General features: G+C 50.8%; 2 protein-coding genes across 3 annotated transcripts in view; both read right to left on the bottom strand.

Moving 5' to 3' along the window:
- Positions 1-7,977, bottom strand: part of LOC128271248 (neurobeachin-like protein 1) — a 41,172-nt gene extending 33,195 nt beyond the window's left edge. Inside the window, exons 1-10 of one of the 2 annotated variants that reach the window (XM_053008693.1) lie at positions 7,927-7,977; positions 7,627-7,824; positions 7,287-7,454; positions 6,955-7,233; positions 6,665-6,745; positions 6,245-6,394; positions 5,901-6,173; positions 5,505-5,827; positions 3,526-5,428; positions 1,571-3,466 (exon numbers count right to left, since the gene is read on the bottom strand). In XM_053008693.1, the coding sequence (XP_052864653.1) occupies positions 1,571-3,466; positions 3,526-5,428; positions 5,505-5,827; positions 5,901-6,173; positions 6,245-6,394; positions 6,665-6,745; positions 6,955-7,233; positions 7,287-7,454; positions 7,627-7,824; positions 7,927-7,977 (5,322 nt within the window). Of the gene's footprint in view, positions 1-1,570; positions 3,467-3,525; positions 5,429-5,504; positions 5,828-5,900; positions 6,174-6,244; positions 6,395-6,661; positions 6,746-6,954; positions 7,234-7,286; positions 7,455-7,626; positions 7,825-7,926 lie in introns of both variants that reach the window. The other variant, XM_053008694.1, reaches the window with a different exon arrangement.
- Positions 7,978-11,903: 3,926 nt separating this feature from the next.
- Positions 11,904-16,996, bottom strand: part of LOC128274554 (cilia- and flagella-associated protein 298) — a 17,315-nt gene continuing 12,222 nt past the window's right edge. Inside the window, exon 4 of the mRNA XM_053012785.1 lies at positions 11,904-12,017. Within this exon, the coding sequence (XP_052868745.1) occupies positions 11,904-12,017 (114 nt within the window). The remainder of the gene's footprint in view (positions 12,018-16,996) is intronic.

Genomic DNA, 16,996 nt, shown 5'->3' with positions numbered 1-16,996 from the left:
CGCAGCATTCCAGCGGCAAGTATCCTCACTTTGCGGACTCCACGGCCATCAATACCTACACCACACCATCTGGAAGCGGAAGTAAAGGCAGCTTCCACTCGGACTTTTCTTCCTTCGGTGATGGCGGGTCTAAGCATCCGTTGCCACTGGAGACGTACAAGAAAGACCCCTACAAAACGCCCCTCACGTCGTACGAAGTAGCAAAGCCCAACTCGAAGTCGAACCTGTTTGAACCCTCGAATGACTTCGACTACAGGAGACCAAACCACAATAGTGGTGGCGTTAGCTCCACGCACACCACCTCACACAGCACGAGCGGGGCTAGCGAAGAATACATACCCAGCCTGCCGACGCGTTACGACCAGGAGCAGTTCCACACCCCGACCAAAACCAATCCAAACAAGCCGGCCATCAACGCGTTCCCAACCATTGGCGACAACGATCCGTTTACGTCGTTCAATTCGTACTACGACGGTGGCTCCGAAACGCAGAAGGTGCCCATCAAAAGTCAATCGCTGCCACCGTTCGGTGGTCAGGATGGTGCATCGGATGAGAAGTTCTCGGCCGACGGGTCCAAGCGCCCGATTAGGAGTCGCCGAAAGAAGAAACCGAAAGTGCCGGGTCCGAGCAATGCGCACAATCTCGATACCGATGACCTGCGGGATGCGTTCGGATCCAGCTCCGATTTTCATCAGGTGGCCATAGATGCGGATGAGTTTCTTGAGTTCGAACCGAAGAAACAGGTCAAACACTCCAAGCCGGCCGGAGTCACGTTGCCGCGAACCGAAGATGATCATCAAACGTCAAACTTTGTACTGCTTTCGTCTCAAAATAAAGCAACCGTGAAGATCGGAGGCCGTGGAGATCACACCAGCCACCGGGTACCGAGCTCACCGTCGGTCACGGCGTCCAAATCGATCGAGTATGATGCAAAAAACTCTGACCTACACAACTACTTCCAAAGCAATCCCTTCAATCAGGGCCATCGGCTGTCAAAGCCTCCCGGAAGTGACGATCTGAGTATTCTATCGATTCAGAAATCAAACTCGAAAAGTTACTACGCCGGATCGAGTCAGGCGAACGGTTCGGGTGGGCACACGCCCGAGGTACGACCGACGAGAAGACGAGACATGCCACACTATCGGAGTGCAACCAGCCTAGACTACACGATGCTGGACGAGGATGATGAAGAAGAGAGCTACGACGATATAAGCGACATCGGAACCCGTCAGAGAGCCACCCGGAAGAAGAAAGACCTGTCGGAGACCACATCGGAAGCTCCGCGCGGTAACTAACTCAGTGGTGACCACACTCCCTTTACCAGTGCTATTCGAGGTGGTAGCAGTAGCGTGTATAAGTTGTGTTTCGTTGCGTTCTTTTACGTTTGTAGTGTAGTGTAGGGTGAGAATATTATTTATTAGACTGTTTTTAAGCTAAGCCAACAATCACAATAAAGATGCTCAGAGTACGGCGACAGTAATTGAACGGCGATTGGTTCAAAGAAAATAACAACAAACACGCTATGGGCCCAAAATCAACCAACAAGAGAGAATGGTGAAGCTTTTCCTACCTTTTTATCGATAAACGCTGTCCACTGGCGACTGGTGCAGTACCCTTGGAAGTCTTGGAAGAAGATCGGCCCCGATGAGGTGGCCGGTAGGTCAGGCGTATGCGTCGCCAGACCCAGCACGGTGCGAGACTTTTCCAGCAGTGCCTTCATGACCGGAATGAGGAACGAATACTGCTCCGCGTTGTCCTCGTCGTTCGCCTTACAGATGGCCTGGTTGAGGCTGTACATCAGGTACCCGATCTCGGCCGGATCTTGGTTGATGCGGTTCTGCAGCAGAGCATGTAGTTTGGCCGTTGCCATGGCGACAATGTCGGAATTGACGTTGTGCGAGCACTTAAGTAGCAGCCCCAAGCATAGGTGCGACATTTCTGACCAATCGTCACTGCTGCTCTGCTGAAACACCATCAGTATGTCCAGCAACGAGAGCACACCGTCCAGCAGCTTCACGGAACACTTTTTCGAACTGTCCTCGTTCGGATCCAGCACCACCAGGTCGTACGCCAGGCGCAGTAACTGTGCCGCATTTTGCTGATGGGTCAACGCAAGCTGTGCATTTTCCGCCAAATCGATCAGTGCCGCCTGAACGCCCATCTCCAGGATGCGCAGCCGCAGGCTAAGGTGCGAACAGTAGAGCTCATTGTTGAGCGCGATCAGGTTAATACAAGCCATCACCTGGCCACGTTCTTGCCAAGAGTCGTTCGTGTTTTCCACACCACGCCACAAAATCGTAAAGAGGCTGTTCGACACAAGACACACCAGATTTTCTTCGTCATTATTCTCGTCATATTTTGCGCTCGGCGATTCCGCACTGTTGCCCGTACTGCAGTCCAGTTCGTCTACGCTTTTGGTCGACTGAAGATCCTCTTTTCCCATCGAAGCGGTACCGGCTAGCGATCCGGACTCATCGAAAGACCCATTCTCTTCGCTGCTGCTGCTGAGGGACGATTTTTTCTTTCGTCCTGCAGCACCATCTTCGAAGCTGAGCGTCAGCGAACCGATCGTGTCCTGTATGTCCGATGTTTTCTGTCGCAGCACCGAGTATACGGATGTAATGGAGGAGGCTATATTGTCAACGACCGCTTCTTGCACCGTGTCCGCCAGCTCCTTAATTTCGTGCTCAATCACCGTCGCTGCTTCGGACATGAACGAGTTCAGGTGTTTGTTCGCATCGTGTACGTGCAGTTCCAGTGTTTCATCGTCGAACACAATCAAATCATCGCCACTGGCCACCGTCGTTTCACTTTCCCGCTTGACGACCTCGTCCATGTCGGTCAAAATATTGTCCTTCTCCTTTTCCACTTCGCCACCCGTCCGATTTTCCACCGGCTTCTTGATCAGCAACCTTGCGATGGACTCTTGCCAGCCTACTTGTTTCGCAATCATTTGCGGTGCTTTCGGTTTCGTGAAGGTGCTCGTCATCAGCCGCCGGGCGATCTCGAGTTTTAGGGCCAGGCTGGACAAATTGGCGTGATAGATCAAGCACAGCGCACCGGCGTAACCCATCTCGGAATCGGACGCCAAGTTAAGATCCAACAAACCCAACATTACGCTTGGTTCCAGCACGAACGGTATCATGAACGAAAAAAGCCCCGGATACAAACTGTGGCATTCGATCGATGGTTCATAGAGCCGCAGCGCGGCCTTGTGTTTGCTAGAGATGCGCTTGGTGTTCAGCATGCCGCCGATGAATTTAATGAGCTTCAGGTGCACTTCACTTCCAAACGAACGGTCAATAAACAGTGTGTACATGGCCTCGGCCATGTGTGGTTCGTACATCAGCAGGAAGATTTGATCCTTCACGTGCTTTCCCTCGATCAGCAGCAACAGCATGTCGATGATCTCACCGACCGCAGTTTCGTGTTTCAAGGTGGTCAGAAAAGTGAGCAGCGTTGATATCTGCGAAAAAGAAACCATTTTTTAGAGACGCGTATCGTACAAGCGGAACTGGGCCCTACCTCCTTGATGTTCACCTCCTTCTGGATGTAATACTTGATGATTCGCAGAAGCGACTCGCGCACCATCTTCGCGTCCTGTGGCGTGAGGTTCGTGTTGTTCGTGAAGTGCTCGTGTATCACGTCCAGCAAATACTGAATACCGAAATTGCGGCGAAAGTACTTCCGATCGTCCTTGATGATCGTGCTGATGTACTGTATGTGGCCGATGACGATCTGAAACTGGGCCTTGGACCAGATGCGAAAGTTGAACACCAAATCGCGGTGCAGCACGTGCAGGAGCTCCATGTTTCCGGACGGCATTTCATTCTGTATCGATTCAATTAGCAACTGCACCGCCATCAGCACGTTCACGTCAAACAGCAGCTCGTGGCACTTTTGCAACAGCGCGCTCGTGATGGCAATGACATCGTTCTTCAGCATACTCTCCTTATTCGCGTCGCTTCCGTTGATAAAATTGCGCACCAAACACAGAAAGCATGCAATCGGGTTCTGTATTATCTTCGCTTCGGTCAGCGAATTGAGCTGCAACATCTCCCAGTCGCCAAAGCGTTCCTCCTTCAGCGGCGACTCTACGGGGCTGAGCGATATAAGCTCGTTCGCGGCCGGTATTTCCGATGCCGGAAGCTGCGTGATGTGGTCCAGGATCGGAAGCAGTGCCACCATCCCACCAATCCCGTTCAGTGCGTTCTGAATCGAAAGCGTTTGGGCTACGTTTGCGACCAGATGACCGTTGTACTGGTTCCCGGGAGCAAGATCCAAGCACAAGCCATCGTAACATGCGCTCGGTGCAAAACAGAACACAAACTTTGATGCCATGTCGAACGACTCGATGATGTCAGACGCCAGCACGTTGGCCACGTTCGGTCCGACCTCGAACAAGCTCTTCAGATTGACGTTCGTGTCGGCCAACAGAACGGCACCGAGCTGGCCCTTCAAACATACCGCTTCGCCGAACACCAAGTCCTGCATACCGATCGGGTACGATTTAACGCTCGGGTCCAGCGACGTGGTGGACTTGCTCGGAAGGGTGAAATAGTTCGGCACCTGCGACACCAGTCCGGGGAAAAATGCCCGTTCGATAATGTTTGGGAACAGGCCCGACTTGCTTTTCTCTTCCCTTTCGCCGCTCGGCGAAGCATCCGGTACGGGGCTCATTCGGGCCGAGTTTGACTGATGGGAGGTGTGGGACACTTTCCTGAAATTATTGTACGGCGCACCGATCGAACAGTAGTGAAATGCCTCGGAAAACGAGGCGTACTTCATCGTCGAGCCTAGCTTCTGCATCGAATCGATGTACACGTTGATCTGATGGTACGAGAAGAGCCGCTTCGGCGGGACAACACTCACGGTTATCGAGTGCCAACGGCCATCGAGCAACTGCGGAGATTGTGCTGTGGCGGTAAAGAACTCCTTCTTCGTTATGACGCTCACCACAAAGTTGCCACTTTTCTGAATGAAAAATTCGTACCCCGTACCGTACGTGGTGGACAAACTGAACAGCTGCCGGCGATAGTTTTGCGCCATCGAAGGCTCCTCGTCCAACCGTAGCCACGCGTGAAACACGAACCCGTGCGTGGTGTCCCATTTGCGAATCTCCGGTATGGTGATCCCGCTGGTGTTTGTTTGAATGTCGAGAAAATTGTCCGGCGCAACACCCAGCGTGGTGCGGTACTGGGCCACCCGAAGAATCGTTTCGAGCAGCTGCTTACGGTGCTCGAACTGGGTCTCACTGCGGAGCAGTCTGAACAGACTGTTAACTTCCGTCGGCCAGATGCTATACTTGGCCAGTTCTTCGATGAGTTTTAGCAGATTAATGGTGCATTTCGACGACAGCCGATTCCCATCCGACAGGCACACGTGTACTATCCGTTTAATTGTTTTTTCACCACACACGTGCTGCTTGCTGTGAAAGGACACAATTGACAAAGGGCAGCGATCAGGGCAGTATCCAGTGTATATGCGTTCCCTTGGAACCGTACCTTTGCATTGTTCCGGAACATTTCTTCAGCAGCACCTCGCTAAGAACATCCTGTTCGTTTTCCCCCATAAATGGCATCCATTCGATCAGTTTCGTGACGACGGACACATTCACATGCCGGCTGTCGGCGTCGTCGAACGCGAAGCCCAAACATTCATTGATGAGACCCTTCGACGGTTTCCCGTAAGCTTTCAGTCCGTCAAACAGTACGTTAATACTGTTGGTGTGCATAAGATTGTATTGCATCTTTTCGGAGTGATAGCAAAGCTTCTGCAGTGTTTTCACCAACACCGTCCCCATCACTTGATGATCCATTATCCACTTCTGCAAACCGACAGAGAAAAAAAGGGATTTTCCTGTAGTAGTATATCACTGGGACTAGCGATGACCATTTTACCTTCGTTTGTTCGGGAATTTGTACCAGGTTTGATAGAAACTTTGCCTCAAACAATGCATTGCACAAAATCAGCTTATTAGCGTGTTCCGGGATAAACTCCTCGATCGTAGCGATCGATGCGCAGAGTGCCCCAACGTCGATGTAGTTGTCATTCTCGTGCGACACTTCGAAGCTTTCCGTTGACGAACACTTGGATAGAAAGTGCTCCGTCGTTAACAGTTCACGTATGGATCCTATGTACAGTTGGAATATGGTTAACAAATCAATTTGGCGCTACAAGTAAAGGTAAAAGGGATTAGTAAATGTAAATAGTGGCTGTGGTTCCAGCGCTTGCACTGCGTTACCTGTTCCGGACTAGATTTCTGTAGAATCACCGCCATGAGAGCGAAACAGTGAAGCATCAACCGCCGCAGCTCAGCTTCGCTTTCCCATTTTGATACAACATCTATGATAATGGTAACTGTGGCAGGACTAATGGCACGCAGTCCATTGTGCTGAGGACAGAAGTTAACACACATTATAAGTTTTTGCACACGACATGACCTCCTTGCCGTGATTGTGGCTGATATCAAGCATTAATCGTTAATTTTTAAACTCTAGCAAAATTAGTGACAGTTTTTGGCTGAAAAGTTAGCCACCTCGATTAAATCACACCAACAGAAAACCAAAAACGTTTTTCACAACAAATTGAGGTTTGGCAACCAAAAAGCGACAACCAACAGCATGCAAATTAGCGACAAACATATAATACCCAAACTCACCGCGGCTTGTTTATTTCCTTCACCATCCGGATTATTTAAAGAGTACGAATTGACACTGGGCAGCGGTACATTAACTAAAGCTGCCTGGAACGTGGAACAGTTAGAGAACGGGAAGAGATAAAATCGAAAAGTAGTTCGAACGGATAGTAACGTTGATAGGGAAAATCCAACCACCAAACGGACAGAGAATCCGCCTCAACAGGGACAGGAGTATTTGCGGAAAACTTAAAAGCACGTTTAAACGAAAAGAAACATCAAAGTAGACCCGTTAGAATTGAAACAGCAACACTAACCTGAGATCCTGCAATGACCGCCCCGAGAATATGGACTAAATCTTTAGCAATCTTCTTGTTCTTGGTAGTTTTACCGCTCTGGAAGCAATCGTATATGAATGGCACAATTTCTGGATGCATCGGAGCTATCTTGTAGCCGAGGCACGAATAGTCGGCGTGATGCCCACGCAGATAGCTTCTCCATGTCAGATACGGATCGTACAGAACTTCCAACAGTTGCGACACACTTTTCACAAACAGTTCGTCGATGAGCTCATCCGTGGACCGTTTTTCGATAAGCTAAAACAGTACGATCGTTATTTCAGACACATCCAAGTTTGCGATGCCCTTGCACTTACCCTGTTGATGATGAAATTCGAAATCGCAATGCAACTGGAAATGTAGCTTGAACGGATGACCGAATCGATATTTTCAAAATGACGACATATCACCGTCAGGCATTGCACGAGCAGCACATTTTCCTTCATGCCCTCGTTATCGATGCTTTTATCGGTCGCAGCCTGGAATGGCATTGGTAGAGTGTGAAGAAGAAAACACACTTCTGACTCATGTTGACAAAACAACGATCCGGACACGACACCCCCAAAACCGATGTCAACAACAACAGCACGGTGCGTATGGTCCATGTGTTATCTCTTCTCATTTTTCCCCCGTTATGCAATGTTTACTTACATTTTCACAACAATCGCGAGCGATTATGAGGAACTTCTCGATCGCTGGCAGTAGCTCGTCCGGCAGGCGGCTCAAGTGGGGCCCCAAATCCGGGGCCACCTCATCCCAACGGGGTGCATTTTCAAAGTCGAGCCGTAACTGAGAGTGCCAAATGCTCACGAAGCCTGCTATGAACTGTCGGAAGTAGGTTTCTTCGTTCTGGAAAAGTACCCCCATCCGGAGAGGACGTCATTAGTGCATTGTCGTGAGAAACGTGAACACACGACACACGGGCACGGTCGGGCAGGTACGGTGGCTTACTTTTGTCGTGTACTGCACCCACAGGTTGTAGATATCCTTTCGAGAATCCATCGTCGTTCGGTTGCCACGGTGCGTTCTGACGTCGGTCAATCAGTGCACGTTATACATTCCATAGCACACTGCTCCCGAGCGCGAAGCCCTTTCGAAGCCACCTCCTATGATTCACGGGTCCGTGGTATGCGAAACTGGGCACGGTCCGCTTATCTTCTTTTCGAGCGGCGCCGTGCGTGTTGGCGATGTAACGTAATGTTTTCCCTTTGCCTTTATTAGCAAGAAGATGACACAATAATGCACCGCTCACTGCTCACGGCGGTTTTACAAACTTGACTACGCACTCAAAAGAAAACAGAGAAACGTCATAACATCTGCCCTTTGACAGCTGGTGAGCTTTCGGAACACCGTGTAAACCCTTGAAGAGGCAGCGTCAACTTCGACAAAGCTTTTCGGTGTTTTTCCTGTTTTATAAAAAAAAAAACTCGGAATCAGCGAAAATACAACACTTTTCCATGCCATCACTTTAGCGAAGAAAAGGTTCAGTCTCTATATTTGCATTCTGGGTGTATTTTTGTATTCAATAAACTATTGGATGGATCAATGGAATGGATAATTTTTGGGGATAAAAAGAAGAGATTTTGTAGGAACTGTGCAAATAGATTAATCTTGTACCCCACCGACCTACCGAATGAACAATGCAAAAGCAACAGGAGAGCATCCACAGTACCTGTGCGTGTCATCATGTGAAGCAAACGGAAGACCAAATGAATTCAAACCACACGCACAATTAAGACAGGCATTTAAAGCTTTCACATTTTATTTATTTTCAATAGTTATTACTCATGCCGGTTTGGTTTTCGCATTCCTGGTTATCACTCTTAAATTAAATGGCAATCACAAGGCATTACAGATCTTTGGAAATATAGGTTTTAAGACTCAATCTAAAACGTATGCTCCCACTTTATACCAGCGGCAGCGGCAGAAACCTGCTACACTTTTCTTTCTGAGCATTTTCACGCGGAGCTTGGTGCGCCCGCTCCGTTGCCAGTCCATTCCTTCTGAGAATTGCCAAATCCTCCCGACCAGAAGCTCTTGGCAGCAAAAGCAGTTTTTCTTCCTACGTAAAAAACCGAAAACCGTTACAGTGAAACACACCGGAAAAAAGTGGATTGCGTTTGGAGCACTCTAATAATGTATACGCTGCTATAGTTTCCATTGTTTTTTTTTTTGGTTTAAATCGCTTTTGTGTCTTTGTATTATTTTGTTCTAAGAATTGCAATCGTTTTGCTGCTATGGTATCGTTTGTATGATCTCGCAATTATGTACAAACATGATTAAATACCAACTGAGTGTGCGTTCTGGTTTACGTTTTGCGTTACGTTACTGACTAGTGTGCTTTTGCCCGGTATCGGCGAACGCAATGAATACGGTTTAGCTTAAGCTACCGCAGAAATGGACAAGAATTCTTTGGAACGGACGGTGGTAGTTTCAGTGTAGAGCTCTCCTCAGTGTCGTCTACTGTACAACAGTTGCTTCGGGGTGACCGGAAACCAAGTCACAAAACTGCCGAAGCCGCGCGGGTTGCGTTCGCTCAGGGATGGCCAAAAAACACCCTCCGAAGAAACAGTGTGTGACGCAAATTTTCCGTTCCTGGCGCGTTGTTAGTACATTAATAAAACGTTAATAAAAGTAAACCTTCGAAATTAGACTAGTTACGGGTACAATTTTACGACCTCTGTTAAAAAGCTGTTTGTAAAGAACTTAGCAGAATTTGTGTCTCCTTTGCGCTCGTTTGCATTACGAAGGCGCGAGCCGTCGCCATTTAGTTTAATGATGTTTTATATGAATAATTTTATTAATTCTAGCATTTTTTTTCATGTGGATGAAGCTTTCAAACTAGCAAAGCTTTTACGATTTTAAACACTCTCAAGAGATCAAAGTAGCTTAATAAGTTTACCTCTTTGCACCACTCGTTTCACTCTTTTGTTCTCCGTTATTCGCTTTTTAGTACGCTCTAAAATTTTGAAAATTTATAACTATTTTTATGTGCTCTTTTGTTGCTCCGTTTTGCTTTTGTTTGCGTTTTTTTATGTTTACTTAATTTGATTGATTGATTCATCTGCATTCTTTTTTTACAGCGTCCTTCACACAGCGTGAGGATATAGTATTAACGAAGGCGGAATAAATGTCGAAAGTTTTGCCTCTGTTCTCCAGATTGAAAACAGAAAAGTGATTATGAGTGATCGGGTGAAGAAACTTTGGGTAAATGTATTTTCTGGGTTTACATCACACAGCGAACAATATGAATGACACAGTAACATCTCGATACCCTCTGACCTGAGTGATGAGCAGCAATGACACCGAAGATGATAGCAAAACCTATGCCAGGCCAGTTGAGTCATGCTTTGCACTTCAACCAACGTGTCCACTTCACGACCAACTCAATCAAATGTATATTTTGACTGTGCATAAATGTTAGAAAAATAAAGCTTTACAGTACCAAAACTATGTTTACGTCAATGACCTATGGCCTTCCAAAGTCAGATATATTTCGAGCCGTGGTGTCGCGTGCGGCCAATACCGTGTTACCCCAACGCATGGGCGTCCTTACAGACGACTGGCCGAAACAACCCTGCATTTAATGCGCAACGTCTGGTGCGCATCCTATTTTGCATCGTCTCTTGAACGGCCATTTGTAGGCAGAAAAAAGGAAAAGTACAAAAATCACAGAACAGCAAATGATTCAACCAGTTATTGCTCGTTAAAAGGTTTGGGTTCTCTTCGCTCGCTCACACGCTTACTAAACAAACATTCTGTGCAAAGCTAAAACTGACCCGCGCAGATGGCCGCGAACCGTGTTTAACGTGTTTGAATTTAGTTTGCTTTTAGTTATTGATTCATTTCCTAGTCTACGAAACAAAGATCGTGAAGCAAGATCCCAAAGCCCGCGGCACTTTACAAAACCTCGGCTCAGCGTAAGACAGATGGCGCAGTTGCTGCGTGTTTGGGCCAGTGTGCCAGCTACTCCGCGTTGCGCTACCAATTTCAGCTATAGTTTCTCTATTCTACCTCAGTATGCCTCTAGTATCTGATGAGTGGCTGCTTCTTAGTCTAGTTCGATAAAAATCTATCAACAGTTCAAGTTTGGTTTTCTTTTCGGAATTTTCAAACTATGCTTCAACCGGGCGATTGCAATAAAATACTCTGCCTCCACTACTCTCTCAGCTACCCCCGAAAGCCATCCTTCCGGTTCCTACGGCTCACAATCCTTACTAACCTTTTCCACAGAAGTCGTCAGACGGCCGTCGCCACAAAAGTTCGATTGGTTCCATCACATCTTTAGTAAACTACGCGTTGACCATAGGCAAACGAAAATAACAGGAGACATCTTACCCACTGGACGCTCCCGCCAAGGTGTGGTGTGTGTGCTGTGCGCTCATTACTCATTCCCGGCTGGAACGTGGCAAAAGTTGTGTTGTTTTGGCTCAGTTTTCTAGAGAATAATTTAGTAACCACTTTTGGGTTCCGTAGCAATCAACGGGCGAGTCCCGTGTAGCGTTCCGCACAGCCGCATGTGCCGGTTAAACTCGCTCAGCGTTACTGTATGGGTTTGGTGGGTCACATGTTAATGCAGTTCGCAGTTTGAGCCTTTCATGTATCCGTTTTCGCGCTTCCGGCAGGACCATCGTTACACTGTATAGAGACTATTAGTTTGCTTAAGCTTGCTTGAGAGTGTAGCGTCTGCTTTTGTGCATGGTAAATGTTATCCTTCCAATTTAGCTTCGGCAATGCGTACGACCCTAGAGCGATTTACAGCTACTCCGTCTTATCTGTAGGGACTGTGTGATAAAAGTTTAGCGGCATTGCATCGGCTGCGCGCAGAAATTCGCGATTCAAACAGACTATAGTTGCTATTGTTTCTCGCTAAATTATATTCACCTTTCCGCCAGCCCAGTTATAACAGTCATAAGATAAGCAAGTTCTTACTTAGTAAATTTAAACTTAACGTTTTCCAGACCGTGCACTTGACGTTTCAGACTGCGGCTATCGGACCAGGCGGAGTCGAGATACTGGTCGTCATCGTCTTGCTCAAGTTTCTGTGAACCAGAGAGAGAGAAAGAAGAGGCAGAAGAGTTAGTTTATTAGACAAACCCATTGAGGGCATCCTTTGTGTCTATCAAGCAAGACACTTCACCAGGACTTGGATAGTTTCCTTCTTTCAGATACGAATCAGTCAGGTGGTGTTGCATTAATCGCATTTGAACGTTTAAGTTCAGTCCATTCCCCGGTGGGTCCCTGAGCACTGGCGACGTGTCGTCGTTACATACGTATCGATGAAATGAATTTCATTAAAAGAGCCCGGATCGGGACCAATCTGGCCCGATCCACACTGATACACCAGGCCCGGCCAGTTGGCTGCACTTTTGACATTATGCAGCATCGGAGGCTCGACGGATAGGCCGCCGCAAGTCTTGGCTACGGCCCAATTCAGCCGTTCAGCTATTCCGGTCAGCTACTCGGGCCGCTTGCCCTACCGAAGTGTCGTGATACAACCAAATTATCGGGTTTCATTGAATTTTGGCGCCAAAAATTAAATTACAACTCCAAATTGCTTTCTGATCCGGCCCAGCAGGCGCACACACCGTTGACACGCCCGATGCAATCATAATGCACAGGCCAGCCACTGTGACGGGGCGCCCGCAACGTAATCAGGACACGACACGAGTCCCAGCACGGCGTCGGCGACAACGGCGGTTAACTCGAGCCGGCGCCAGTCTAGAACCAGCGTATGGCACCAGCCGACCCAGGCCAATCGATATTCGCTCGGAGCTGACGCCTTGGCGACCGCTCATTTGGCCTCTGGCTGTCCATTGCTTCCGTATTTGCCTTACCGACACGCGGTGACACGCCATTCGAGCCCCGGCAAGCCCTGGAACAGGCAGACACGTCAACGCGGGGGGTGAGATATCGCAATTATGCACCATAAAACAGCTGACTGTTGGCAGCCCGTGAGCGCGAACGATTCGATCGCTCGGCAGGGCAACCGACCGACGGTTCGAAATTCGTCCTGACAGGCCACGCCAAAGCCGGCAGAGGTTTTGGATGGGACTGCAAATCAACTGCAAAGCTTTTAACCCCCCAATTCGCCACGTCCGCTGGTTAACGATTGAGACGTTGTGGTTTCGGGGGCCACCCAAATTGGGCACAGCGGGCATTGTCAGCGTAGAATTAACGGTACTAACCCTTGCAGTGAAGCCGAGTTGGAGAGCAGGCCGCCGTCGATGCTTTCGCGCGACATTTCGTCCGCCATCTTCACCTTCAGCTGGTGGCCGAAGGAGTTCACGTCCGAGCTCGGTGTGATGGGCTTGGACGACCCGTTCGTGTTGGTGGTGGCGGTCGTGTTGGTGTTGTTGATCGAGTTTACCGTGCCGTTCGGGAGATTCGGTTGGATCGGAGTGGTCGTCGTCGTATTTACATTGTCCCCGTCGGTCGAGCCCTGCTGCTGCTGCTTTTCGTTGATGTGGTTCGCCGTCACCTCGACCTCGTTCTCGTTGTTGATCTTGTTGTCGTTGCCCTCGTCCGTGTCCGGCAGGTCGTCCTCGGTGGCGTCCTCCTCGCCGTTCTTGTCGAGCAGGGCGGCCTCCTCGTCCTCGGCGAAGATGACGAAGTACGCGAACGCCAGGTAGATCACGGAGATAATGAACGACGGTATCGGGATGGCCATCGCGTACACCAGGTTGAGCGTGTTCTGCCACATGTCCAGGTCGCTGATCACCAGCTCCGGGTCGACGCGCGAGTAGTAGCAGGTGAAGTTCGTGCCGATCGTCCAGTACTTCTTGGTCCAGATGGTGCAGTTCAGCATCGGCGGGTAGCCGCACCCCTTCACGTTCGGGTAGAGCCGGGCGCCGACGAAGTACCACTCGGAGTTGTTCCCCATCAGCCCGGTCATCTCCTCCGGGTACTCGAGGAACGGGTTCTCGTCGTCCGGCAGCGGACTCTTGAACCCGTTCCGGGCATCGCCGAACCCGTTCATCCCATTGCTGTTCTCCACCAGCATGTCGCTGTAGTCGTAGTCGGTCCGAATCGCTCGCTCGAAGCGCGCCAGCGACCTGCCGTACCGGCTGCTGCCATCGGTCGTGCCGATCGGCCTCTTGCCTACGCTATTGGAACTACTAGCTACACTATCCCCACTATTCGCCCCCCTGCTACTAATGCTACTATCACCAATGGTTTTTTGTGTCGTAGAAGTTGTCCGCGTCCGCGTCGAAACAGTGGTTGGTCGAGCGGCGCCGACCGACGTCGTCGTCGCCGGCACCGGTGTCGACGCCACCGTCGTAGGTAGGTCGGGCGGCTGAGTGGTGCTGCCACCGTCGGCACCGTCGGCCGCTTCCTTGGCCGCGGCGGCCGCTAGCTGGGCGGCCGTCTTGTAGTTGACCCGTATCTGCTGGCACTCGTAGATATCCTTCGTGCAGCCCTCGCGGCACGACGCCCAGGAGCAGTTCTTCGCACCGTACAGGTGCTCATTATAGGCGGTCACGCACAGTGCCGGTGACTCATCGAACTGCATGAAAATCGTCTGGAAGGCCGGCTCGATCACGAACGGCACCAGGAACAGGAAGGCGAACAGGCTGAACGTGCCGAGCAGGATGAAGAAGGCGGTGGTGTAGAACAGGGCCTTTTCGCGGAACGTACGAGGAACGATTTCCTCATCCATAGCTACTGGCAGCGGAGGCGACTAGCACCGGTCCGGGTCGTCCAGGGTGTGCTCCGGGGAAAGAACAACAACAAAACCGGCGGGGAAGCGGCAGCTCTGGCGCCAATCGTTCGCACTCTCTCTCTCTCTCTTTCTGCTCAGCTAGCAGTTCTAGAACCTGAGGTATATCTGGCGGCCACAGTCTGCTCGGAACGGCACGTGGTACGGCTAGTGCGGCGGTGTGTGGTTCCACGCTCCTACGGAGCATCCATAGCGGGAGGGCGCTTCCTGCCCTGCACCTATCGCCGCGATCGAATCCGAAGCAGCCGCCAAGTTTCGATTTGACTTGACTGTTTTACTCACAGGCTGCAGGTGGCACACACACACACACGACTGCCCGGCCGCCCGCAGAACTCGCGGCCTTCCTTTGTGGTCCTGCGCTGCGTACGGGGGGGTGGCGTGTTTATAGCGCCCTCCTGACCGGGCGGTGCGCGCGAGAGAGAGCGAGTGAGCTGGGGCTGATTTATGATTGCTGGCCGCCTGGTCGGTCGGGCCTTCTCACATGTCATACGCCTTTTCGATCGTTCCACGCGAAGGATGTTCCACTGCGGTGGTGGCCTTCGGGTGCCCAACGGTGCGGTGCGGTGCGGCAATCCTTGGCACTGGAAAAGCACAACACCCGAAGAACCCGAAACAATACTACTGCGGGGGGTCGGATGGGTCCGGCACCTCCAGCCCGTGCGAGCTGCGAGTCCTTTTCGCAGTTCCTCTTCCGACGTACGGCCACACGACCACGATGACGCGACACGGACTCGATGGTTTCCGTGTGTTGATTTCACTCACTTTGCAGTGCTTCCGTTTTGCACTACACGTGTCCCCGCGAGTGTGCGGCGTCTTGGAGTTCGCAAATCAGCCGCCTGACCGGCGGCGGTACGACCGATATCCGTGGGATAGCCCGTTCTTTTCCCGACCCGATCTTCGAACCGGGCTGCAGCTGCCAATCGGCTTTACATAACCACGGGTTTCATGTTCGTCCGCTCACCCGTCCGCCCGTAGTTCCACCGGTCCGCCGGACCGCCGGGCTTCAAATGATAAATAATTTTCTTTACGTGTCACTCAATATCAATCCGTGTTTTTCGGGTATGTTATTATTTTTTACAACACACACACACACACACACAGACGCGAACAAACGTTCACTGAACGGCGGCCGGTCGGTTATAAAATATTGGTGGCCTCGCCCTCCGGCTTCGGGCGCTCGGTGTTAACAGAGTTTAAATTTTTTATCCCGAATGGCGTCACTGCCGGGGCGCTGGTTCTATGATTCAGTGTCTTCGATCCGTTCGCCACACGAGCGTGGCCGTGGCCACACTCTGGCGCAGGTTCGTGTTGGTGCGCCGAGCCCCACCGGGTGAACCAGCTGTTTCCCCTTTGCCCAGGCCGTCGCAGGGTTCGCCCAAAAAGCCGCAGGGTCCCCGCATTTATCGTGCAAATAATAATCGGTAGACTTCCGGGCCCAACTTCTGACCACAGATGCACTAAACCATTACCATTGGACCATTGGGCGCCGTACACTGTTCGCTCCAGCGAGCAGTGTGCGGTGCGCTTTAGCGAATGTTCGTGCCGTGCCACTTGCCACTTGATTTGGCTCGATTAGAACTCGAAGGCGCACCCCGCGGGTACGACTCCCGCACGGCTCATTACTCCTCTGCACAAACACGCAAATCACGGCAACCCGACACCGGAGTGCACTGGAGAAAGCTGGAAGGAGACACGAACGCCCGGCAAGTGGGAGACTGGGTTTGCGGTTGGCGGCAGTTTAAAAAGCCATCGGTCCGGAACCGGCCCAGTTGTCGCCAACGGTTCGTCGGAACGTTGTTGGATCGTTGCGTGCTGCGACCATCGCCAGGCGCACACGGCTGACGTAGTCGGTCGTTCGCAGAAAATGGGGCTGACGCGCGTGATGAAACCTGGCTGGCTGGCGGCCCGACTGCAAAACGGCCCTCGACGTCTCCTCGCGGACTTTGCGGGCCGGGGGTCTGCTTTGAAGGAATTGATTTTGAGAGCCAAACTCTTAGCGGGGAGTTACTGTGGGCTACTTTTGGCAATTGCGGGTTTGTGGGACGCAGAAAGAAAAAGAACGCACACAAAACACTGACACTAACACACCATTGCGTCGACACAGGGAAGATGGTTGCACAATTTCGCAAGGAAAATGGGTTTGCGTGTGACTCAATCGCGGCAGCAGCCGAGACCGAGTCGGCTCCGGAGGTGATCCTGCTCGTCCTGTGTCCTGTGACAGTGAAACGTCCTCGTCGTTGCCGCCGTACGTCCAACTGGTTCAATAATGGCGGCGATGATAACAACACACAATCGCGTGGG

This window comes from Anopheles cruzii, chromosome 3 (assembly GCF_943734635.1).
Source record: "Anopheles cruzii chromosome 3, idAnoCruzAS_RS32_06, whole genome shotgun sequence".
Classification (NCBI taxonomy): domain Eukaryota; kingdom Metazoa; phylum Arthropoda; class Insecta; order Diptera; family Culicidae; genus Anopheles; species Anopheles cruzii.
The sequence above is the reverse complement of the archived record's forward strand: the minus strand, read 5'-3'. Positions and strand labels throughout refer to the sequence as shown.